The 27,398-nt window shown below is 37.7% G+C and overlaps 1 protein-coding gene across 1 annotated transcript in view; it reads left to right on the plus strand.

Moving 5' to 3' along the window:
- The window catches only part of LOC125166398 (uncharacterized), a 301,490-nt gene that overhangs the window by 236,069 nt on the left and 38,023 nt on the right, over positions 1–27,398 (plus strand). The window contains exon 24 of the mRNA XM_047860338.1: positions 9,763–9,922. Coding sequence (XP_047716294.1) covers positions 9,763–9,922 — 160 coding nt within the window. The remainder of the gene's footprint in view (positions 1–9,762; positions 9,923–27,398) is intronic.

Here is a 27,398-nt window from a genome sequence, read left to right on the forward strand (position 1 = left end):
TGTGCTATTTTGTTTTACTTTGAGAAATTTTAATTGTCAGCTTATGTTTCCAGTGTGATAAATGGAACTCCTCCTTGGTAGAGCCTCTTTAAAAAAATTACATTAAAAATGTTTATTTATTTTGAGAAAAAGAGAGTGGGAGGAGGGACAGAGAGGAGAGGGAGAGAATGGCAAGCAGGCTCCCAGCTGTCAGTGCAGAGCCTGACGTGGGGCTTGATCTCATGAACTGTGAGATCATGACCTGAGTCATAATCAAGAGTTGGATGCTCAACTGACTGAGCCACCAAGCGCCCCTAAAGATTTACATTTTGACAAACTTTAGATGGCCATCTTATAGGCATTGGCATGACGAAACACTGACGACCATCTACACCTCACAGGGTGTTTGCTTCATTTGCATCACTGTGGGTCCCACATAACCCTTCTGAGGAAAGCCTTTGTTGATATTATATGGATCCCTCTTCTCTAAATCCCTTATTGGAGTCATCCAGAAGACCTACAGGCTGCTTACATATTTCTTTATAACATTCAGAGAATGAGAAATCACAACTTAAATGTCAGATTTGTTTAAGCTTTTATATTCTTGGGAGCTGTACACAAATCGGAAAGACTGGTACTCAAGTTAATTAGTTTTTGGGTTGTGGATGTGTCTTCCTAATTATTGACTTAATAGTTCCAAATAGCCTGATAAATTTTAGCTGCGGACACTTATTACTTAGGAAAATTAATTTGGATGAAAATAATTTAAAGGTAGGTTTTGATGAGGATATTATGAGCATATTCATTGTCTAGGGAATACGTATAAGATAATCAAAGATTTTCCACTTTCCGAATCAATCTTCTTTAAAATAAAAGCAAAATATTATTTATCATGTAGGGAAAAAATTCTAAAAATTCTCCAACTGCTGTAGAGCTAAACAATTTTCATACCTCCTGAACTTGCCACCTTGTGACGGGCACTCAGTGCCCTGCTTGTCTAGGAATATATCTATTTAAAAGATTTGGACGCTACATTGTGTCAGCTCCAGCAAACTGAATGATTATAACCAAATTCGTTCATTGCTGTGGGTCCAGATAATTCACTGATCGTTCATTATTCAAAAGCCCATCAGTATCCCCACTCTGTGCCTTAGGCCCTAAGCTCTTTGGTGTGGGCAGCTGAGTTCCTGCTATATGCTGATTCCCCTTCTGCCTTTTCTTCAGCAAGTAGAGGGATCTATTTCTACCCCAACTAACCCCATGTGTAGCTGCAAGAAGCTGGGTCGGAGATAAACTGAACATTTCTTGACGTAATATTCTCTTGTAAAGATATAATAAAAGTGGCTCAGTTAAATCTAAATCATTCATCAGTCACTTGATACATAGGCTTTTGGTAAATTGACCTTCTTCTGATACCTCTAAGATAAAAGAAACTAAAATAGTCTACCACAATTTTTAGTTTCATCCCGAACTCACAGGAAACTGGGTATGTGAGTCTTGACCAATGGCAAGCAGGTGTCAAAAAGGTATGTGTACCTGGGTAAAGTGACAATGTACACACTCTCTCTTTGGCACAGTCCATATCTCTGGCATGGGCTTCTTTTGGGCCACTGGAATGAGAAATGTCCTTTCCTACTTCTATGTAAGTATCTCCATCTGATAGTGTAGGTCACGTGCATGAACCAGCGTCATTCCCTACTTCTCTCTGTCATATCCTGTATAATCCATAAAACTCTCTGTGAAGGATTTTTATCTTAACTTATCACTAAAATCATTGAACAAACAAGTGATCAAACACAAAGAACAACTGTTTTGCTTTGCTTCTACAAAATAATGAGGATTACATGTGCATCAAATGGCAGGTTACACTCTCAAACCATGTATCTAAAATGTTACATAAGTAGGTCAGAATAAAAAAGAAATATAGTGGCAAAATGACATGGAACTCTGGACTGCAAAGGGCAAAGGTGTTGATTGTAGAATTCACCATTGTCTTCTCTGTACCCAGAAAAGTGTTTAGAACACAATAGACACCCAACAAATGTTGGTTGCAATGAAAACGCGAATAAATGAATGCATTTTCTTAATATTGAAGACATACCCCTTTCAATAAAATATGGTTCACAGACTGTAAGTTCAAATGACTCTAGTCCCCAACTGCTTTTCATTTTTAACTCTTCACTAGAATGTAATGAGGGGGTGTGAAAAAGACATACACACAGCTCTCAGGTGTGTTAATCCGACTTATCCAAGTGATAAAAAGAATAGATCTTAAATTTGAATTCTCTGGCAACATCCAACTTCAAAAAATTACAGCGCAATGTGCAAAGAGGAGTCAAAAAGGAGTCGCGATGGTGCCCACAGCAGAGTAAATGAGAAGCGTTTATAGGCATTGTATGCAAAAAGTCCAGAGGACCCAGGGGAGGGCTGAACATGTCATAGACACAGAGTGCTTTGTAACTCCCTTCTTGCCGGTTCTCAGCTATGATTTGGTGTCTCCAAAGCTCATTTCCGTTTGGCCCAATCTTCGCTCTCTACCACTCTCTCCAACTCATTTTTTCTCTTTATTCATCTGGTGAGTAGGTTCATATGAGGCTTGCTTAGATGCTCAGAACTGCGGATGGATTCTTAGTGATTTGGTCACATTTGTAAAGGAGCCATCGTTCTGCAAGGACACAAATGGTTGAAGGTGCCTCAGCCTTTAGTCTGGCTTAAGTGCTTAGGCAGCATTTTTTTTTCTTTTTTTGTCATTAATAGTGATCTTGAGTCAGGACCTCTCACCAGCCCTGTGCTTTCCCAGTGGTCAAGGCCACAGAGCTGAATTGATTTGAGAAAATGCCACTGCAGTTCTTCTGGTTCACCCCACTCTTTAAACTTTGGGTTTTCCTGTAAAAATGATTTGCCTACAGTGGCACCCGGGTGGCTTAGTGGGTTGAGCATCCAACTTCAGCTCAGGTCATGATCTCATGGTTTGTGAGTTCGAGCCCCATGTCAGGCTTGTTGCTGTCAGTGCAGAGCCCGCTTCAGATCCTCTGTCCCCCTCTCTTTGCCCCTGCCCCCCGCCGGCGCTGTCTCAAAAATAAATCAACATTAAAAAATAATTGATCTGCCTGCATCACCTGAGTCAGCACCCTCATGGGAATGAAGACAATATGAACTGGACCTCGTGGTCATTAGAATGAACCACTGAACCAGTAAGAATAGAATTCTAACTCTAATATATAGTGAAAAATTCAGGACCTGCTAACATCATTTCCTTTTCAAAGTTGGGGAAACCAAGCCTTAGTGACTTTATGTAATTTGCCTAAGGCTGCACAGGAGGCCAGTGGCTCAGCTGATGCCCACACGCAGCCTTCAGACATCCAGAACCTACAATACTAATTGTCCCTCATATTTCTTACTTTTTCTACACAATGAGATGACTTAAATTTCATATTTGTGGTTAATTTTCACCTAATGAATGAATACGATGTCGTGGTCTGATACCTGGATTGAAGACTGTTGGGCCTGGCTTGAATCTTGGCTTGTGTGTCTTTGGCAAGGGTTTTACCTCTATGATTCTTTAAAATGTGGACAGTAAATAAAGAGTAAAACTTTGTTTTTTAGAGTCCACATATGAGTGAAATCGTGTGATGTGTGTCTTTCTCAGTCTGACTTATTTCACTTAACATCAAAGCCTCTAGATCCGTCCATGTTGTTGCAGAGGCGCAGTTTCGTCCTTTATTTTATGGCTGGGTAACATACACACACACCCACACATACACCACACTTTTTTTTCCTTCCATTCACTTACGGGTGGACCCTTATGTTGCTTTCATCTCTTGGCCATTGTAAATAATGCTACAGTAAACATAGGGGCACATGTATCTTATCAAATTAGATACATTTTCTTTTCTTTTCATTTTCATTTTCTTCAGGTAAATACCCAGTAGTGGAGTTATAGGATCAACCAAATAAATTAATAAACACCAACAACAAAACCCAGAATTAGACCTGTAAGTATAGAGAAATAAACTGATGGTTGTCAGAGGGAAGGGGTTGGCAGGATGGGCAAAATGGGTGAACAGGAGTAAGAGACACAGACTTCCTGTTATGGAAGGACTAAGTCCTGGGAATAAAGGGCACGACACAGGGAATATAGTCAATAATATTGTAACAATGTTGCATGGTGACAAATGGTGGCTACACTTGTGGTGAGTGTAGCATAAAATATAAAGAAGTCCAGGGGCTCCTGGGTGGCTCAGTCGGTTAAGCATCCAACTTCGGCCCAGGTCATAATTTGGGTCATAATTTCACAGCTGGTGGGTTTGAGCCCCACATTGGGCTCTGTGCTGACAGCTCAGAGCCTGGTGCCTGCTTCAGATTCTGTGGCTCCCTCTCTGTCTGCCTCTCCCCTGCTCCCACTCTGTGTCTCTCTCTTTCTCTCAAAAATAAATAAACATTAAAAAATGAAAAAAAAAGTAAAGAAGTTAAATCTCTATATTGTACACCTGAAACTAAGATAACATTGTGTGACATCCGTACTCAATTTTTTTCTTTAGAAAAAAAGAGTAAAACTTTGATCTGAACTTAATTGATTTAAATAGTATATTTCTAACAGATTTGTAATTTAGGCAGCTCAGTTTAGTTCTAAAATTCAGTTCTTTCAAGATATACATGAATTTAGTCAAACAATTTAGAACTTTCAATTAACTTTGACAATTCCATATATATATGTCAATAGGACTTCAAAACTGACGTTCTGAAAAGAAATTCATTGTCTTCTACTCCAAATCACTTCATCTAGGGTTCCCTGTCTCAGTAAATGACAAGATCACCAATCCAATTCTGAGAAAGAAAGAAAGAAAGAAGAGAAAGAAAGAAAGAAAGAAAGAAGAAAGAGAAAGAAAGAGAGAGAAAGAAGGAGGGAGGAAAGGAAGGAGGAAGGAACTTGGGGTCTGTCCTCAAACTCTTCCTCTGTCTCACCCTCCACTCATCCTTTCTAGGTTCTGACAATTCCTTAAGTCTTGAACTTGTCCATTGTGTTCTATCTATAGGCTCCTTCTTCTCCAATATGCCCTGATCTCTCCCTTGACTTACCATAACATTAGTCTCTTTGACTAGTCTCTTTATATTCCTTTTTGTGCCTTTTAATTTATTCTCTTCATTAGAACCAGAATGATTTTTAATTAAAAAGTATTATATCACGGCTTGCCTTAAATCCACATAATGGCTGCCTATTGCTATCACAATAAGAGCTCTCTTCACCTGGGCCCTGCCTTCCCTATGTTATACTACCCTAATACTCTGTACTTTGTTCATCACTCTGCCATCTTCTTGCAGCTTTCAGGGCCCCACACATGGTCCTCTCCACCCACTTCCTGGGATACACCCCTACCCCCTTCCTTACTGCTTGCACTTACCAAGTATTTGATGTTTGGTAGGCATATGTGAATGTTTGTTGATTAAGGTAGTAAATTAATGAGGAGTGAATGAAGAGGATGATTGTCCCCTTAAAAACATGAGACCACTCATATTTTGAAGGTTATAGAAATCATAAACCCGTGATAGAGCTATCTCTGGAAATGGGGGTGGAGGGGGGTTGACGACTTCCCATTGTGTGCACATTTTCATTTTCTAAATTTCTTTTCTCTTTTTCTAAAAGTATTTTCCCCTTTTTTATTTTCTCTTTTTTATTCTTTTTTTTGTATTTCTCTTTTTCTCTATTTAGTATGATTTCAAACCAAAGCCATTTGAATTTCAATTAGTGTTAACAGAATGGTGAGCATTCAAGTGTTTCCAGAAAGCCAACAAAAGCTTCCTCCATACATATAAAAACTTTAATGTCATACACCTCATTTAAAATATTCAACAAGTCTCCCAAAGAATATGTGAGCCGGGGCGCTTGGGTGGGTCAGTTGGTTGAGCATCCAACTCTTGATTTCGGCTTAGGTCATGATCACAGGGTTCTTGGGATCAAGCCGTGCATTGTATTGTGCTCTGCATTGAAAATGCCAACCGTGTTTGGGATTCTCTCTTCCTCTCTGTCTGACCCTCCCCCACTTCTCTCTCTCTCTCTCTTTCTTTCAAAATGAATAAATAAACATTTATAAAAAAGAATATGTGAAATCTGTTCATATATTCTTTTTTATAATTAAAAGAATAAGAATAAATTTTGGCAAACATATGCTATTCAGAGCTATACCTGAAGCATTCTAATGTACTTACACCAGTAGATAAGTAGTTTTATGAGTAAATTGACTACAGTATTTATAAAGCCATACTGCTGAACTCATTTGTAACTTTTGGAGTTAAAAGGAAGCAATCATATTTGATTCTTTTAAATTTATATATATATATACACACACATATATGTGTATATATATATATATATATACACATATATGTATACACACACACACACACATATGCATTTTCTTTTAGAGCTGGTTTAAGTTACAGACTCCATCCTTTTTCATGACCCTTAAAATACTACATTAGCTAAATGTTCACACTTGTCCTTTTTAGCTTTAAAAGAAATGTCACATCCTAGGTTTCTGTAAATGACCCACATTCAGATGTGAACCAAACATAATAGCTTCTGCCATTCACCAGGCAATGAATTGCTTCAAATGTAGGACACAGGGCAGAGGACTTTGTAAATTACTTTGTTTCATTGGCCATCATCAGAACCTGTGGCATAATATGTGACCTATTTCTATAAACAATAATGCCTAAGGCTTTATGGACAGGTGGAATACCGTTTCTCTTTTAATTACATTTTGAAGAAATAATTTAAAAATGTAAAATTTTCAGACACTTTGAATAGTTGTATTGTTAAAAGAAATCCGAATTTGTAATCATCATCATGTAATGATATAGACTATCATAAAATATTAGCTTTTTATTAAAGAGTAACTCAAACCTATAAAGATTGCTAAAATAATACAATGAACTTTCATATTCTTTTTCTAATTGCACTACTTAAAATTTTTCCATGTTTGTTTTTCCTTTTCTCTTCTCTCATCTACTAGGATTTAGTATCTTCAATTTTATATAATTCAACCTGATTTTTATACACATATGCCTACAATGGCAGAAAATGCATGGAACTAAATGTGCATCTGTGTGTGTGTGTGTGTGTGTGTGCGTGTGTGCGTGTGTGTGTGTGTGTGTGTGTGTGTGTGTGTGTTATTTCTGACCCATTTGAGAATACCAAACTTTCATAATTAAACATGATCCTGGAAAATTTAAACTCCATATTTCATTGACTGTCTCCAATGTTGTTTATACAGAGAAATTAGTCTGTTGCTCTCTCTCATCAATGTCTCCCAATGCCTAGTTTATTTATGCAATTGAAACTGTTTAGACATTGAATGTCTTTATAGAAATTTACTTAACATTTACTTGGACTCTTTAACTTTCTAAAAAGAACTGGAGAAGTGAAAGTTTGAGATATGCACCACTTTTGATCAGTACGGCCTGTGTAAATATCCAAATGGATAAAATAACTCACTTTTGGGTAAATGTTATATCGCTTGACTGATTATATTATCAGATGAATTATATAATATTCAACACTCCCTTTATTTTTAAAATTTTGCACATATAACTACAGACTATTTTTTTCCCCTTTTTTGTGAGAACTTGCTCTACAGACCTGGAAACTATGCTAAACACTAGTAATGGTTGGTAAGTTGACTCATTCACAACCCATCACAAAGCTTTTTCACTGGAAAATGCCACTCAACATAGCAAGCAAAAAATGTAAAAGTAAAACTAAAATGCGATTAATCTTTGTACAGCTTTCCACACTCGAATGTGCCATTTTGTTCTCTGTTCAAACATTTGTGTACCATCCTGTAGATCCCTGCTTGGATGTTTACATAATTATTCTTTCACACAGAATGAAGGAGATATAAAGAGACGACAGACATTTTCTGGGCAAAAGGAACAGAAGTTAGCAGAAACAGGACTGTGATTCCTAATTAATTCAAAGTTAATTGCATTGTTGATAATCTTGCACTTAAAATCTTCATATAGAAAATGTTTATTGCAGCAAATTGACAGTAATTTAAGTACATTAAATCTTCCTACCATTAAAAGAAAAAGATGAATGTTACATTAAGCAAGCTTAAGAGAATGGTAAAGACTAGTTCTTGTTTAACAAGACAACCAGCAAATCATTCAAACGGCCAACCTAGAATCTCAAGGCACAATAAGAGTAGTAGTTGAATTTCAAGACGGTACCAAGCCATATGGCCTGTCTTGGGCCATCGGTGACACTGGCTGGCAGTTTTGCTTTTATTGCCACTCTGTAATGAATGCAAAATAGGGGGAAAATAAAAGACACATAGACCTTACTTGGCAGGTAGGGTCAACAAATCTATTTTTACTATTTTGGAAAGAATCAAGATAGAGTTCGTTAAATGAAGATATGCATTGTATTGGTTACTTTCACTGAAGAGTCAGATGGTGGAATGAAATGAACCTTGGCATTAGCTCTGGGTTTAAATGCTGTCTTTGTTACTTATAAACAGCAAGACTAATTTTTTTTTTAATTTTAGTGTTATATTATGTAAAAGACAGGATTAAAGGAAGGCTAGATAAAATAATGCATGTGAAAGACCACCATTATAATGGGAACTCAATAAATTTTAGTTTTAATCATCTACCCTATTTAAACCAAATAGAATTGTCCTGATCATTGAAATTAAATACTTACAGATCTCTACTTTGTACAGAAAGGCATTTCCATGTAATGCTTAACTATCTTGGGACTCTAATTCATAACTTGGGCATTTTGTAATAACTTTCCAAATGGGTAGTTTATTGATACTGTGATGCATTGGGTTTCTTGACTTGGCCTGCACACTGTTAGTGGAAAAATGTGTGCTGCTTAAACTAGGTCCAGGTATACATGGTGAGCCAAGAGTACACTAAGTCACAGGATGAATACGATATTTCTCTAGAGTTTCAATTTTGTTCAAAGTTTTATAAGACAAAGCATACGATATTAAAGTAAACATACTGCTCAATCAGGAATAGAATACATATTTTCTCTTTTCGGAACTTAAGCATATTTAGTGGAAAAATGTTATAAGCATTGGCCTAATTGGTATTTATAATACTCACCTCAATGTTACTAAAGAAGTATTAATGTTTTTCAGTAAGATACTTTGTTGTCACTTTACTAGTGTCACAAGAAGCGCAGTGCATTTCTAAATTAATATCTGGAGCTGTTTGGGGAAGTTGGAGACAATTAAGTAAACAGTTTATCTGTTTAGGTGCCTCACTAAAGCTATCCATTTATCATTCATGTTGGAAAACAACCAATTCAGTGAAACCTCTGTGCCAATGGAGCTGGTCCAGTGGGGTTTCTACCAAAGGGGGACTCAAACCAACTCAGTGAGAAAGAAAGAAATCCAAATTTAAGTTTCCTTTGCCAAATCCCTCACGTTCGAATTAATGTGGATATCCATAATACAAATTAATGGCTAAATATTTCTTAATTTTCTACAGCCTATTGCTTAGGCATCAAAAATCAGAAATAGTAGGCTTATAGGAGATAATGGCAAAAAAAAAAAACCAACAACCCAGATTATTCTTTGATGTTTAGTGGAGGAAATTATTAAATTATTTCTGGACTCTTAGTCAAATAATTTCTGAAAAATAAATGGGAATGATGAACTAGAATAGAATACATAGAACTTGATAGAAGAAACATAAATTGTTTAACGCTTTTGGAAGAAAAAAAGTTTACAATATTTGGGGAACAAAAATAACAGGTAGTTTTGTTCTTAGATTGCACAATGATTCTTGGATATTGGATGTATTTCAACGCATCCATAGTGAAGAAACCAAGTTTTTCATACCGTATGATTTGGAGATTTCCAATCAGGAGCTCAGTTACATAGTGAAAAGGTCTGAGCAGTGGAGAGGAATCAACGGTGACAGAAGGAAGGTGAGTTGGTTTGAAGTAGATTTGTTTTTTGACTGCGCAAGAGAAACTCATTCTGTTGGCATATCAGTAAGTTGTTAAATTTCCTCACATTGTTCTTGAAGCCATTTATTATTGAATTTGACTGCCACCACTATACAAATCTTGCAACTCAACTGTATATTGATTATTTTTTTATGAGTTGAAATGAGGAAACATGGCCAGGTGGTTCTTAGAGTGCCGCGGTGTTATTTTCTTACAGAAATATTTATTGATACCTGCTGTATATATATTGGGCCAAATTACACAAGGGTGGTGAAGAATATAAAAGAAGCGAGGGACAGACTTCCCATATGTGACATAATTGTTGGCTTCAGTGTCATCTTGGGAGAACAGGAGGAAGAGAATATTATTTCGGTTTTTCTCCTTTGATGCCTTTGTTAGTCAGTCCTCTTGATTTTCTTCCCTCTTTCAATAATCTCCTTTACAGACTTCTTCACTCCCTCCATCAGCCTCTTCTGTGGTAGTATCTCCCGGGGCTCTGTACTTGATTTATTTCTCTTCTTACTCTACACACTATCCTTTTGTTAACCCCCTTTGCAACGGATCTTCCAGCCTTTCGAAGATTATTACGTGCGTATCTCAAGGCTACACCTCTCTTCTGAGTTCTAAAGTAATATCATCCAGCAACCTATTTGATATCTTCCGGTGCACACCCCAAAGACACCTAAGCCCCAGTATGTTCCAAACAAAATTGACTTAACACATATTGTTAATTGGCAAATGCATTTCACTTGTATCACAAAACCATAGCATTTACACATCCGTAATGCACATGGCATTTTCATCTGTTCTGAATTCTAAAGATCGCAAACTCTGAGTTTTTTCTAGACTTGTGTTTCCGAGTTTTTTTTTTTCCAGTTTGATCATCCAGTTAGTTCTACTGATTTTACTTTCTTAATATCGACTCTTCTCTATTTCATTTGCTTCTCTGTATCTGTGACCTCGATACCCAACTTCTGAAGACCAGCAATTCTTTGCTAACTGCTTTATCTGCAGTCTCACGCTGCACTTGCCACATCACCATACCGGCCATGAATTTATTCTCTAGAACGTTTCCAAAGTGCAAATCTGACCCTGCATTTCCCTGTCATAAACCCATTGCCTGAAGAATAAAAGCCAAAATTCATACTATTGTGTTTTTGACATTTGATGTGATTCTCCAGTGATGTCTCTTGTATCCACATTCCTCCCCTCCCTTCTCGGCCATCCTCTTGCCTAATGCTTCTTACTAAAATATCATTAGTCCATACAAAAATAAGGATAACTTGCTACATATGTTATACTCTTTTATATTACCCTCCATTCCTCTGTCTTTGCAGAAGTGTCCTCCCAGCTCCTCAGATACGACCTGGCAAACTATTTCTTCTTCCAGGCTGAGCTTGAGTGTTGCTTCTATGGGGTGTCCCCAGAGAGGACCAACTCCTTTTTGCCAAAACCTGGTTTACCTGACCCTTCTAACACACAAATTAACAATTATCTGCCTGTGTTTCCCTCTTCTTTTTAAACCTAAGATCTTCTTGTGCGATAGAGTATCTTCTCCATTTTGTGTTCTTGATCTTTTTTTTTTTTTTTTTTTTCAACGTTTATTTATTTTTGGGACAGAGAGAGACAGAGCATGAACGGGGGAGGTGCAGAGAGAGAGGGAGACACAGAATCGGAAACAGGCTCCAGGCTCCGAGCCATCAGCCCAGAGCCTGACGCAGGGCTCGAACTCACCGAGCACGAGATCGTGACCTGGCTGAAGTCGGACGCTTAACCGACTGCGCCACCCAGGCGCCCCTTGATCTTTAATAATGTCTGCAGAACACAGTACATTTTTGCTATCTATTCGTTTAGTACGTAAATGAATGCATGCATGAATGATTGAATAATTGAACATATTTAATTTGTCCATATAATGAACATATAATCTACCTCATTCCATTCTATGTCTGATAGAAACCTAAACATTAGCTTTAAAAAAATTCCACATAGATTTACTATTAATATATGCAATATGTTTTGAATTCTGTTAAGTTGACAGGTAAATATAACATTCCAGCAGACATTTTGATGACCACTGTCTCTGACTTGAAATAAAACACATTTCACTTTACCACATTCATCCGGGTTTCTTCTTCAAAAATCCTTGGCAACAGCATAATTTTTAAAAGGCCCAAATCGTTGTGGCACCCAGCTGGCTCCGTTGATAGAGCATGCAATTCTGGATCTCAGGGTTGTGAGTTTGAGCCCCAGGTTGGGTGTAGAGATTACATAAAAAGTAAACAGAATTTAAAAAGGCCCAAATTGTTTAAATAATCCCAAAAGTTAAGCAAGGAGCACTTTCTTTGTAGGATAACGTCAAAGTGACTGGGGTAGGTAGAGTATATTTATTTCACTGTTTTGTTTCACAACATGGAAGTTTAGGAATTTGGAAGCAACCCAAAGTTGAGTACCAAAATGATTTCAGTTGAACAACAGGGGGAGAGGAGTGGGGATAAAAAGTGGGAGAAAAAATGAATGTTTAGGTGCTAGAAGGAAAATTAATGGAGATTGTGAAATTCCTTAATTCTTTAAAATTAATATTTATCCCCTTCTTTACAAAATGGCGTAGCTGACCCATGAACTCAGAAAAAGAGTGGATACACTGTATACACATTGAGATGGATCAAAGAAAAGACGATTTGTTTAAATGCAGCGAAAGTAAATAATTTTATCAAAGGCATTTGTATCTTAAGTAAAATATTTTGGCTTATATTCTTTGGGGCCATTAACAGAAATTAATATACCCAGATAAATTGCTGTTGTCTCTTCCCCAATATGTATAGACTCAGCATCCATCAGTGATGAGATTCAGAGATGTTTATGCAAATCATCTGAAAATCTGTAGAGTACCTGTTATTTCTTGTTGGGGGGGGGGAGGTGTTGTTTATTAAGCATACAGAAACATTCCTACACTTAAGTGAATAGACATACATATTTTATTTGTTGTGTCTCTTCATGACCTGGTATTTATACTGTGAAGGCTTCCTCTTACTGATGATTAATTTTTTAATGTTCTTCTTCTTAACCTGTTTCATGTTTGTTTGTTCAGTTTATTTCGATAGGGAAGCAAGGTAGTCCTGTTGAATCATTGATGTGCTAATTTCAAGATACAATGCTGTTTAATTTAGAATCATCATCTATAATCTAAAATGCTAAATTAAGAGTGGAACAGACACTTTAATATCAAAGCATTTCAAGTAAGTAGTCTAGAATTTTTGCACTTTAAAAATTTGATCTAGATCGTTGCCACAGTAGCAGCTATTAAGCACATGCTTCTCATTTTTATGCTCTGGATTAAAAATTGCCACACAAATGGACACTTTATAATATGCTTAATTTCCTTTTATTAAATTGATAAATGCAAAAGCACAGAACACATTTACACTATGATGAGAATTTAGGATTATTGCATTTTGTAATTTTTACATTGTTCATACATGTAATTTGTCATTTGTGCAAAGACAGCCACATGATAATTTCAAAGTATTTTAACCATTCTTTTGAAAAGGAAAAGGTCACTTTCAGTAGTCAGTAAAGACATTATTCTATTAAACTAATTTGCCTACATGCAAATTTTGTCATTTTTACCTCATTAACTATTTATCATGAGTAAAAATATATATATTCATGAAGGGGCAGCTCACAGCCTGATGGAATTGGAACTAATATTTTGCAACTCTAATGATTTTTTGCATCCTTAATTAGATAGCATAAGGTTGATATGATTAGGTCAGGATGTAGTGTTTTTCATTAAAATACATTTTAGAAGCTGTATTCATAATCTGCCCTTGCAATTAAATAATGAGCCTATGAATTTAATATTATCGACCCAATTATTATCCCATGCAAACGTATACCTTTAATAAATTTGTGCCGTAGGACCTTCATTAGCAACAGAAGAAATGATATTTCTAGGTACATAGATTGAATGGCTATGGTTAAACTTATGTAATGGTTTTAAACATATCAGGAAGCAAAGCTTCAATACTTAGGAACCTAATTCCAAAATGTGCCTTACTATTTGTTGAAGACTAATTTACATTGTAATTATTTTCTTAAAGAAACTACCACTTTAAAAGGGGCTATTGAAGCTCATAAAAATAGTGGGATGTTAAGCAGAGAAGAAGGGTTGGAGAAAGTTGTGCCTCGTGGGACAGTGGACCGTAAAGTTAGAGATCCATTCAAGTAGCATAATTGGAAAGCATAAAACCTAAAATGTCTATTTCTCACGTGTATGCCTTATCTGGGAACTACCAGATGCAATTAATGAAGATTATTATTTTTGTTGTTGTGTGTTAGAATAGTTTTTATTAATAGGTGGCCAGACAATGGAATTATATCAGCGACTCTTATCATGAATATATACAGGGGAAACACAAGCACACATAGATACATACCCTGCTTTCTCTTCCTTGTATAGGTGTTTTTACTTATGTGCACTTGGCTAGTGACTGTAACAATGTTTGAGTTCTTGAGTTCATTCTTGATGAAATTCTGTTATGAAGGTTATATACAATCTATAATTTTGAATAAAAGGAGGCAATTAACAAAAGCTGAATTTACATTTAATGATGAATTATACAGCAAAGTAAGCCAGTGATAGAAGTACAGAAGCAGGAAATGCCAGGGCAAGTTTGAAGACTGAAAGCAATTTGTTTGGGCTGGAACAAAGGGCAGAGGGTGGAAGAAAGTGAAAGATTAGCCTGGAGAAGGAGTTTAGAAGCTGGAAATGTGCACAATAGTGGGGGCTATATATTTATTATAGGCAATGGAAAGCCATTGGAAGCTTTAGTAAAAAGAGGGAACTCATTCAGTTAAGAATTTGGGTTGCCTTTGCACTGAATTCTATAATTTGCTTACTTTAAAGTTCTGATATTTTAATGGACTTTGTCTAATAGTACGTAGTTCAATTTTCCACCATTAAGAGTTGTTTATTCAGCTAATGTCCAAATTATCCATGGCACTTCCTAACTATTCAATTCAACTCAACCCCACAATCCCTTATAGGTTGTATTTTACATGCCACCAAGGATTCATCATCCTGATCTGCAGTGCAAGGATAGGTCTGTTTCTCAAGTGTGTTTATTGTCTGGGAACTACCAGATGCAACTATGTTTGTCATCGTATGTTAGAATAATTTTTATTAATAGATGGCCATGCCGTGGAATTACATAAGGGACTCATCATAAATGTGCATAGGGAAAAACAAGCTTGCAAGCTTGATGGGGACTTGAAAGAAGGTGAAGATAAGTAACAAGCTACATTGGACCTAGCCAAATTTGAAATCAGGAATGGAATGGGGAACCAAGTGGAAATGGAAACCAGGAGTCAAACTGAATTCAAAATGGTAGGTGGCAGAATGGTGACTGCAGCGTATAGCACCCTTGACTCTTGTCAATTCAGAGGGGAAATGGGCTGCTCTGATTACAGCAGGTGGGAAGCAGGGGCCTCATTTAGTAAGAGCTAAGGAACCTTTTAAACTTCTTACATCAAGAGAACAAAAGGGGAGCCCTCAAAGCATCTACATGTAACACTTCTTGGCCCCTGAATGTGATTGCAGTGAATTACATACGCACAGGATTGACCTATGGAGGCTCCACTTCCAAAATGACGGAAAAGCCTTTTACACTAAGTGTCAGGCACAAGAATAAGTACCCACAGTAGTTAGTAAGCATCTTGGACATCAGAACAGATCCTTAGTGAAAGACACATTCACATCAATTTAGGAATGTGAATGAACAGGTCTCCTTGGGAAGTTAGTAGACTAAATACTAAAACACAGACTTTGCTGCATTGAAAAAAGAACATCAAATTTTTGTTGTTCCTGCTAGTAAAGAACATATCTTAGGGACCCGGGTGAATACATCCTAAAAGTGTGCCTCAATTGTCTGAAACATAGGGGTTTCTGCTCAGTAATCAAATACATATTCTGAACTCCATATCTAGTGTTACTTTCTTCTTGCACTGAACAAATTCCCAATTCTACAGAAGCATGAAGACATTTATCTTTTAAAGGGAGGGGCGCCTGGGTGGCTCAGTCGGTTAAGAGTCCGACTTCAGCTCAGGTCATGATCTCGTGGTTTGTGAGTTCGGGCCCCGCGTCGGGCTCTGTGCAACAGTTCAAAGCCTGGAGACTGCTTCGGATTCTGTGTCTGCCCCTCCCTTGCTCACGCTCTGTCTCTCTCTCTCTCAAAAATGAATAAATATTGAAAGGTTTTTATGTGAATGTGGACTGTACTTAGAACTGCTAACGTAGAGTTTCCAATTTTTGCATAATGAAGACATTGATATTGAGCCAGCTAATTTGAGCGTACACATCTTAGCTATAATTTTAAAAATACAGATAAAAGAGGATGATTTAAGAAGGTGTATGACTGCCGACATTTCTCTTTCGTTTTGTTTTTTTAAATCACGTTGAGCAAGGGGTAGAGGAAAATGTTTTGCGTTGGCATGGTGGTTTTGGTTAATTGACACATATTTCTCCCCTGATGTTTTTTATCCCTGAACTTCTGGGATGTCTGTTTGTAACTTACCCAGTATATTGTTACACGTTTGAAAGGTCATTCGGCCTCGGAGACATTGATCTTCTCTATAAAATGAAAATGGTAGGTCACTACTAAGGAAAGGAATAACTTAGAGCCTTCTGAAGACACCATAAATGCTTGGGTTTTAAAGATTGACAAAGACTTACATTTTGCTAAGTACTCTCCCCGTTGATTCTAAAATCATTTCTATTTGAAGTGAAGTGTAATCCATATGTTTTTGATTCATTAACACTTAATTTGTCAGCATCTCTTTACTGGAGTGCCATATAGCAGCCTTTTCATCTTTTTTATAAGCTTATTTTCCTCAGACACAGGAAATCAAGTTTTTCTAAGAGTAAACAAACTTAAACGCAAAGAGACAGGGGAGAGTTTTGCTTGTAACAAAGCACCTATTAGCTTTGAACTACTTCTGTACTTGGTATGCAAATTTCCTCTTTAGTGTTCCCTAAGATTCAGATATATTTGTAATTAACCGAGGCACAATACACAGCTTTCTGTTTTATTATTTATTGAATTTTCCTACTATCTTACTCTAATTTCTCTTCATGATAAAACAGCCAACTGCTAACGTATTCATGAACAAGTCATTAATGATAGTTATTTAATTGCCCTCTTATTATTTATTCTTATTAATAATGCAGAAGCGACTTATCTTTTAATAATTATGTGGTGGGAAATGGAATTTCATGTAAAGCATTAAACAGTGTTCTTCTTTTCCCCCCTTTGGAAGTACAATGTTCTTTAACGCAAAGAATGAAAGTCAAACTCCTTTCCATATTTGACTGTTTATGAAGCACAAGTCCCCCAGCGTTATTTGCATTTGGATAGGCTTCCATGAGATGAAAATACAACTCTAAGGAATGCTAGCTCTACTATTACCCCTTGTCCCTTTTAGCTTATCTAATTTCTATAGGGTGTTCTTTGGGCTTTTAACAGTCACAAAGCCTGAATAAATCAGAATTGCAAAACCGTTACCATAATATTGCTACCTGTTCAGAGAAACCCTTTGCTAGGCTCTTAGCATTCACATTTCTTGATAGATAGGTCAAAGGGAATTTTTAAAAGGAGCTTAGAAGTTAAGTAATATTGTCTTAAGAACAAAGGGGGGAAGTAAGCAACTCTTACTGTGGGTCAGTCACTGGGTTAAGCAATGTATATGTTGGTTCATTTAATTCTCAAAGCAAATATAGGTGGCGGGTAGTATTTCCATTTTCAGGTGAGGAAACTGGGGCTGAGAGATATGAAACAACTTCATTTATCCATCTATTCACTTATTGGCCACTTATTTATGGATCGTCTAATGTGAAGTCGGCGCTTTTTTCTTAGATGCACGTGAAAGTAAAACAAAACAGTATCTCTTTCTTTATTGTACAGTAAGGAAGTTAAATAGCTGTGGCTATAACACCAGCACAGTAGGTAGATTAATAGGGCAATGTGCTGGGCAGTAGGGTGGTAGCTTGAACAAAGATAGTAGTGTTAAAGTAAATTTGAAGATCTAATTGGCTTTATTCAGCAATTCAGGCATTGGGCAGCGTCCCATCTGGCACGTAGAGGGCAGCTCTGAGGAGTTGTACGAGAACGGAAGGTTTTCCGAGGAAAGAGGTGAGGCAACAACGTTAGCCTGCGAAAAGAAAGGATTATTTCAGACACCCTCACTCTCCTTTAGTGAAAGGGCTGAGGGTCTTCTCATGCAGATGATCTCCTCTTCCTTTGGGGCCCTGGAGGAGATGGAGAGAACCCTCGTGACAGATGACCTCATTGGTGTTGCTCAGAAAATTCTCGACTGACTGGTAAAGACTACATTTCTGGGGGAGTTTGGAACCGTAGTTAGGTTGGGTAATGAGCGAGCCCCAGTTTGGTGACTTGGCCCCAGTGACTCCATTTGGGGCCCTGTGCTTTTCTTTTTTTGGACAAATTCATATTTTATGAGTAGATTTTATGGAAAATTTCAATTTATTTCTTTTTTTAACAATATATCCATTGGAAGATGGCATGATTGGAGTGTCAGAGTCCTTTACATCAAAGTTTTAGTAGTTTTTCTTTTTGTGTGTGTGTGGTTTTCTTTTTAACGGTCTTAACTAACCCATTGGAAAGGGCCATGGAAGATCTCACAAAGGAGAAGATTATTGTGATAGGTATTCAAGATGAAGATGAAGAGCAGTCCAAGGATAAATTGGGCACCAAAAGATTGGGCACTCCAAACAGAGGATGAAATATGGTATTTCGGAGAACAGAAAAGAATTTAGGGTGGCTGGACCATGCCCAACGTTAAGGCAATAGGACACACTAAGGCTGGCTAAATAGACAAGAAATGATACATATTAGTATCTCACTTTCGGTGTGCTTTCCAAAACCATAGTTCCCGGTAATGCAAAATGAATCGGTATAAAAATGGCCCATGAAAGACTGTAAAGTCAGAAGTTACAAAGACATACATAGAATTTTCACATGCCTAATTAGCTTCCTTTGACGTAGGAGGAGGGGAAATTTAGCTTCTCCTCTTCATGCTTTTCTAAATTTCCTACAAATTTTCATGATGAACACACGTTATCTTCATATTTGGAAAAAAAGACCTCTGAACGTGTTTGGGTAAGGAAGACGTACCAAGCCCCATATAAAATCCTTTGCACGCCACTGTCACATGACATCCAGGAGCATCCAGTCTATAGAAAGAACCGGACAGCTAAAAGTAGCAATTCATGCTCTGCTCACAAATAGGTGTGTGAGCCATGACAGTCTGTGTGCTACGTAATGGCCTCGTGATCTATCTTCAGACACAGAGGAAAGAAAATCACGGACAGTATTAATGTTGTAAGGATGTCCTGGCCAACCTTGCCATGGTGTCTCCCCTTATCCGTTCTGATCACCTTACACGTTTGATGGAAGGGGCACCTTTCTTAATTGGGCAGCAGAGCCTGTGTTTCCTGATGAGATTTAGTTGGTTGTTTCTCTTTGTTCACATTTCCTCCTTTTGAATTAGAAATGCGGTTTGGTTTCCACTGTCCCCAGCAACAGTAGCAGTTGTGGTTTATGCCTCGATTAGGTCCTAACACACAGCGAAGCTGCTGTATATTTGGCAGGAACAGAGTCACCATGCAGCGCTCCAAGTGACACACACACACCGCCATCTACATTTAGCTCCTGGTTTCCAGGCTGGTCCCTTGGCTTCTTCTCAGGCAAGCTGTTGGAAAAGCTCTCATCATCCCTCTACAGCCTGTCACCAGGTCAGGCTATGACTCATTTGTCCTCGTGTTTTAGATTCTTGCTTATTTTTAATTTCTTGATATAAAAAGTGGGTTTCTGGATTTGGGGGTACATGTTTATCAAGAAAAATCTTGCCCTCTCCAAAAGTTTGATCTTCCAGATTGTTTTAAAACCATTTTTATTTTTTTTAATTTAATTTTTTTTTTTTTTACAGTTGGCTGATTGATATTCCTTTCCTGGGTCTTTTTTTCCCCCCTTAAATGAGTAGTAGCAGGCAAAGATTACTAGAGTCTAAGATCAGAAAGTAAGAATAGTATGAAAGCTGTCTTTACCAAGACGGGCATTCAAAAGTGAATACCCTCCTGGGTCTTTTCTAATTGTCTTAGTCACATATAAAACTTAAAAATTGTGGGCAATAAGCTTAATTTTGTTCTTAGGATAGGATGGGCTATGCCAATAAGTGTTTTTGTTTTAAACAAAGAGCACAGTTCTTTAAGTAAATGGTCAGATTCTTTAAAAATGTATATGATGCTTTTAGATATTGCAAGATATCTAAAGGATATTTAGATATCTAAAGGATAGGTCAAAAGAATCTTAAGTAGAGGGAGTTTACTTCCCTTGATCAAGAGGTACTCGACGTCAAACTCTAGGCCCTCTAAGTGGGAAAATAGTCACAATCTAATCAGGGATAGAGCTACTGATACAAATGTGCATTGGTTCACATCCTACCGTTTCTTTATATCATATATCACCAAAGGAATTTTGAATTCGTTAAACAAATTGTTCCTATTGCCAATTTCTTTTAATGTCTATCTCCTACTTTTAAAACCTCTAATTTTCATTTCTTAATGTCCCATATATCCTAGAAATAAGCTAAACCTCCTTTTAAAGGGATCTCTGAGCCTCCCTGAAAGTATAATTAAAAACTTCAGAAGAGTCAGTAGCCCCTTAACATTGAGTTAAGTGATAAAGGTCTTATTTTATTACTTTAAAACACCTTTGCCTCTTTAAAATGGGTAAAATACTTTAACAACTTTGTTAAGAGATAATTTACAACTATAACGTCAACCCATTTGAAGTGCCCAGTTCAGTGGTCTTTATCATGTTTCCACAGTTCTGCAATCATCACCATAATTTAATTTTAGAATATTTGCATCACCTCAAATTTTATCATGGAGATGGAAATTTAATCTCCAAATGAAAATTCTAGAACTTGCAATTGTGGAGAACCCACTTTTTATTATTTATTTACTTATTATTTATTTATGTATTTGTTTGTTTAACGTTTATTTATTTTGAAAAAGAGAGAATGAGGAGGGGAGGGGCAAAGAGTGGAGGGGGGAGGGAATACCAAACAGGCTCCATGCTGTCAGCCCACAGCCTCATATGGGTCTCGATCCCACAAACCATGAGATCACGACCTGAGCTGAAATCAAGAGTCAGAAGCTTAACCCATTGAGCCTCCCAGATGTCCCTGTGGAGAACACACTTTTAAATCCCAGTTTAAGGAACATGCTTCAGATACTTCAGAGATCTGTGACAAACCCAAGTTGATTTTAAAATGTTCAAGCCAGAAGGATCTAAGCAATCTTTTTTTTTTTTTAACTAAGATTTTTAAAAGGGATTTTAGAACAGTAGAGCCCAAAGAATTTGGACCCAACACTCAATTATAAATGCCAGGGATAAAAAGTTATTAATAGTTTGAGGTTTTTTTTTTTTTTCTCTTGAGCCTCATGATAGCTCCTATGATGTTCTGTTGTTGCCTACCATAAAATTATGTAAGAGGAAATGGTACCAAAGATCATGGAGATCAAAAAGAATGGGTTCTCTTCTGATAATAGTACTATTCTGAGACTCTCATTTTATTTGCCTTAACGTCAAGGTCATTGAAAATACCTACTACAGTTTTTACTTAAAACACTCAAATTTTGGGGGCCCTGGGCGGCTCAGTCGGTTGAGCATCGGAATCTTGTTTTGGCTCAGGTCATGATCTCATGGTTTCTAAGTTTGAGCCATGCACCGGCGACCCCGTGCTGATAGTGTGGAGCCTGCTTGGGATTCTCTCTCTCCCTCTCTCTCTCTCTCTCTCCCTCTCTCTCTGCCTCTCTCCCCCTCACTCTCTGTGTCTCTCTCTCAAAATAAATACACTTAAAAAAAAAACCACCCAGATTTTCTTAGTATTTTTTTTCTCTTCCAAAAAGAATATAGAAAGATTTCAATACTGAAACAGACATATTAAGTATGTGTAAGCAGTGGTGGAGATCGACCTAATTAACTGTTTACTATCATCTCTTTTATTACCTTACCTGGAAGGGAGTTGTTATTTTCTGAGGTAGTTAAACACATAGGCAAACTGTTGCTCCTGACTCCAGGAAGAATCACGTAAGAACAGTGCACTTTACTGAAATTTACAACAACTCAAGAAGAGCTTCATTGAACAAACGGATGCATTGATGGCCTTCAAGACGATTTTATGGCAGTGGCCAGCAAAAGCTGCCTTTCCTTTTTGCCTTCCATTTTTCTCATCTTCTCCAAGATCATTTGTGTCCATCAGGCCAACTGCTAAAAATTCACTGAAGGAAGGACCGCCATCAAAGGCTGGCATAAATCAGAGAGAGCACTCGGGGTTTCTGTCCTATATGCAGGGCCAAATATTTTTGTTTCTTCTGGGAAGAACATGCTCCATATGCTATCTTGTGTAACTTGAAATTCGATTCATTCTATCATTTAAGACACTTGCCTACTATTCACCAAGAATAACTAATATCAGATCCAAGCTCTACAAATAAGATGCGACATTTGGTTGTCCCAAAAAGTGGCATATCTATACCATATATTCCTTGAGTTCGGTTTCTTTTGTTTCAGGGTCAGGATCCCATATCCAGTATAATTTTTGTTGTCACCTCTCCTTATGAGTCAACATTAGAGAAAAATTTAGTTTTTAACACTAAATGGTAATGAACCAATCATAATTGGTTTAGTTTAGCTTTTTTTTTATTTAAAAAAATTTTTTTTCAACATTTATTTTTTTTGGGAGAGAGAGAGAGACAGAGCATGAACAGGGGAGGGGCAGAGAGAGAGGGACACACAGAATCGGAAACAGGCTCCAGGCTCTGAGCCATCGGCCCAGAGCCTGACGCGGGGCTCGAACTCACGGACCGTGAGATCGTGACCTGGCTGAAGTCGGACGCTTAACCAACTGCGCCACCCAGGCGCCCCTAGTTTAGCTTTTAACACCACATGGTAATGACTGAACCAAGTCACCTACTAGCTTAGGTAGTAGTATCCTTCCTTCTTTCCTTTCGCCTCTCTTTCTCCATCACTTTTTTCCTTCCTTCCTCCTTCCCTTCCTTCCTTCCTTCCTTCCTTTCTTCCTACCTTCCTTTCTTCCTGCCTTCCTTCCTTCCATCTTTTCTTCCTTCCTTCCTTCCTTCCTTCCTTCCTTCCTTCCTTCTTTCCTTCCTTTCTCCCTCTCTTCTTTCCTTCCTTTTTTAATTCTTCGATCAATTCTGTGCATAACAACTTTATTGTTGTTGGGCACAAATCAAAGATCTAATACATAATCCTATGTTCAAGGACTATTTAAAAAACCATTCTACTATGATGATGTTGGCAATGGCTCTTCATTCTTTGAAATGATCCTATCAGCCACTGGTATTTCCCATTTTTGGTAATCAGGAAATTTGTCACTAATGAAATTTTTTAAGAGGAATATTACGAGGAAACACAATGACAGCTGAACAATTGAATTGAAGCTTCTTTTGTTAATAGTGTGTTTCAACCTCCAGATTTAGCTAATCCTGACATTTCTAAATAGGAATATAATGGTGGAAGAGGTTTGTGTGTTTAGATTTTTCTGAAACCTAATCATTATACATTTATTGGCTTGACAAATTATTTCTGTATAGTGCAAACAGACACATGGGTTTTTCATTAATAGATATGTCAAAGGGGTACGAATATGATTTTCACATGTTACTACAAAACAGGAACAGTCATCAAATGTTTCTTTGTGTAATTCTCCCATGTTGCTTCTGATGAAAACTTGCCCAGCACCAACTAAATTTGTACATTGCTTTGCAATGAGTGGTGAAGTATAGAAAGTTATGCTGTGTGTGATTATAGAGCAAGGAAATTCTTATTCCTGCCTTGATTTCTGGTGAAGAATCACCTTATATTGCAGGACTGGTACATAAACCTATAGATGTGAACCTCTATATGTTGTAACCTATAGGATGTAACCTTGCTTAACAAGTCATAGGATTGAAAGATGATCATAAGAAAATGGAACCTCTAGGGGCACCTGGGTGGCTCAGTCCCTTGAGCGTCTGACTCCTGGGTTAGGCTCAGGTTATGAACATGGAGTCTGGTTCATGGAATCCGGCTTTGAGTTGACAGTATGGAGCCTGCTTGGGATTACCTGTCTCCCTCTCTTTCTGCCCCTACCCCCCTCACACACGAGCACTCTCTCTCATTCTTTTTTTTTTTTTTTCAAACTACACAAATAAGCTTCAGGGGCTCCTGGATGGCTCAGTTGGTTAAGTGTCTGACTTCAGCTCAGGTCATGGCCTTGCACTCTGTGAGTTTGAGCCCCGATTCGGGCTCTGTGCTGACAGTTCAGAGCCTGGAGCCCGCTTCAGATTCTGTGTCTCCCTCTCTCTCTGCCTCTCCTTTGTTCATGCTCTGTCCCTCTCTCTCTCTGTCTCACAAAAAAAATAAAAATAAAAAATAAATACATAAATGAACATTAGAAAATTTAAAAAAAAGTATTAAAAAAATGAATAAGCTTTAAAAAAATAAAAAATAACTTATTTAGAGAAGGGTAGGGTCTTTTTCTTGTCTTCTTTCTAAATTTTAAATCTCAAAGGTTTTGCTTTTATCTTATAACAAACAGTTATTGGAATATTTCATGGAAATGCAATCTATTTTTAGATTTTAATTTAAAACACTGAAAGGAATAATAGTATCTTACATTAATATCACACGTTGGAGTCTTCAACATGTTGTCAACATAATTCTATTTGCTCCTTAGAGAAATCTTGAGGTAATCAGGTCAGGAATTTCACAGGTGAGGGAAATTAGTGAGATTCAGAAAGTTGACTTGCCCGGCAACATAAATGTCACAGCCAGGACTAAAATCTAGGACATTTTGCCAGGCAGGATCTTTGCACATGTCACAGTATTTCAGGAAAGGGATAAAAACCTCCCGAGCAAGAACAGTTTTGCCTTTAATTGTGTGGTTTTTAGTAAATCATGTGCAAGTAGGTTATATGGCATTTTGCCCTCAATTCGAAACCTCAAAATGATGAATGGTAGAATGGCTTCGGCTGGATGTTCAACCCAGGAATCTCAGCTTGTCTGTCAAAACATCAAAAGTCAAATGTGAGGAAGTGGGCTTTCCAGTTGTTTTTTTTTTTTTATTCCAGGTCAAGTTGGGATTTTAATATTGCTCTCAAAACACTGGTCAGGAGCTGAGCCTGCTCCCGTGGTAAGATCCAGTAAGGGAATACTTGGAAAACCTTGATGAGGGTCCTACGGATAGGGAGATTTTCCCAAACCTTAGGAGACCCCTTTAAAGAACCAGAGTACCATATTTTACCTGAATCCTATAACTTTAACGGAGGAAGAGTTCAAAGTCATGTTAATCCTGTAGGTGTCTCAACAGAGGTGAATAATAATAGTAATAAAATATTATCTTCCCGGAACAAAAAGTCCCTACGCGGTAGATTAATAACCACGTTAGTTTCTTCAGGCACAAAAAGCCAAAAAAATAAGACTGAGACTCAATATTAAAAGAGTGGCCAACTCTGTGCAAAGAAAACAAATCAACAAACGGTTCTTTGGGTTTACTGTTGTCATTCAGGCGCCATCCCTGTGCGACTGGAAGTCAAGACATTTCATAAAATGGACTTGGGAATTGGGGCAGTAGAAGTTTCAGTCCTGCCTCTGCTCTCAGGAGCATAAGGAGCTAGGGTGTTGGCCTCGAAGCCCAAAAACCAAATAACTCATTAAAATGCATGAAATCAGCTAGTACATCTGTCTTCAGTCCCTTAAAATACAGAAAAAGGGCGGTCCCCGGGTGGTTCAGTCAAGTGGGACATCTGACTTCGGCTCAGGTCATGCTCTCACGGTTCCTGAGTTTGAGCCTGGAATCGGGCTCACTGCTGTCAACACAGAGCTGGCTTCACATCTTCCATCCCCTGCTCTCTCTGCCTCTCCCCACCCCAATCAAAAAAAAAAAAAAAAAAAAAAGAAAACATTAAAAAAAAAGTTAAAAAGTCAAATATAAGTAAATTAAAATTAAAAAATGCAGAAGATCCTTTAATTCTGGGGTAATGTGACCTCTTCCCAAAAATCTCCACTAGGCTCTCACCTCCAAACAGCCTCCCAAAATGTGTAACCTGGGGCGCCTGGGTGGCGCAGTCGGTTGAGCGTCCGACTTCAGCCAGGTCGCGATCTCGCGGTCCGTGAGTTCGAGCCCCGCGTTGGGCTCTGGGCTGATGGCTCAGAGCCTGGAGCCTGTTTCCGATTCTGTGTCTCCCTCTCTCTCTGCCCCTCCCCCGTTCATGCTCTGTCTCTCTCTGTCCCAAAAATAAATAAACGTTGAAAAAAAAAATTAAAAAATAATGTGTAACCTAACTCAAAACTGCTGGCAGATTCAAAATAAATACCTTAACCCACTTCCAAGCTGAAGATGCCACTTCTTCCCCATTATGTCTATAGAAAATCTGCCACTCCCTGAGTGTTTTCCTTTGCCCTGTACTGTTCTTGGGTTTTAGCATATTTACGGATACCACATGATTTTTTTTTTTTTTTTTTGCCTCAGTCAAGTGGTTTTCCGGCCAGAGATCTCCAAGCGTCTTTCTTCTGAATCTTGTGATTCATCACAGTATTTCTTTCTATGATAACACATCACACACACACACACACACACACACACACACCCTTCTTGAGTGTTCTTTTTCTCCTCCATTTTATACCGTTTCCTTAATTCCATTAGATATAAATCACTGCGTCAACTACAGGTCTGAAGTCCTGTGAGCTCCAAACTCCTGCCGTTTAGCACAGGTTTATAGACTTGTTATTTTCATTACTGCTTTATAAACGACAGCGTTTGAAGCAATGTGTAGGTTAAAAGAACGCTGAGGATTTCAGTCGCTTGGATGTGTGGAAGCTATGATCTTGAAAAGTACACTGGTACTTTTGTATGCAAAACTGCCAGACTTGAAACATGAGCACCGCCTTCAAGATTCGGTTTTAGTTTAAGAAAGGAAGCTTCATTGCAAGCGTAGATGACTTTTTTTAGGAGCTGCACGTTACTGAGTTTTGAACCACAATTGACATAGGATGTGGAATAGATCTGATCCATTGGAGGAGAAAAGACATTTCCAGTCTTAGTTTAGAGATTTTTTTTTTTTCAATTTTATCCTTAGCTTTCTCTTGCTCATTTATCACTAAATAAGACACCCATCTATTTTCTTTTACTAAATGGCGATGCCCTCTTAAAGGAAGAACGAAAAGTACTTGATTTTTAGAATTTATAATTTGTAGGGACCCTCATGCCCACATCCTTTTTAAGCTGTTTGATATAATTGAATGTGACTATAAATATTCCAGTTTACATTATAAGATACATCCAGGGTGTATTATATTACTTCCTTTTA

The sequence above is a fragment of the Prionailurus viverrinus genome, chromosome B2 (assembly GCF_022837055.1).
Source record: "Prionailurus viverrinus isolate Anna chromosome B2, UM_Priviv_1.0, whole genome shotgun sequence".
Classification (NCBI taxonomy): domain Eukaryota; kingdom Metazoa; phylum Chordata; class Mammalia; order Carnivora; family Felidae; genus Prionailurus; species Prionailurus viverrinus.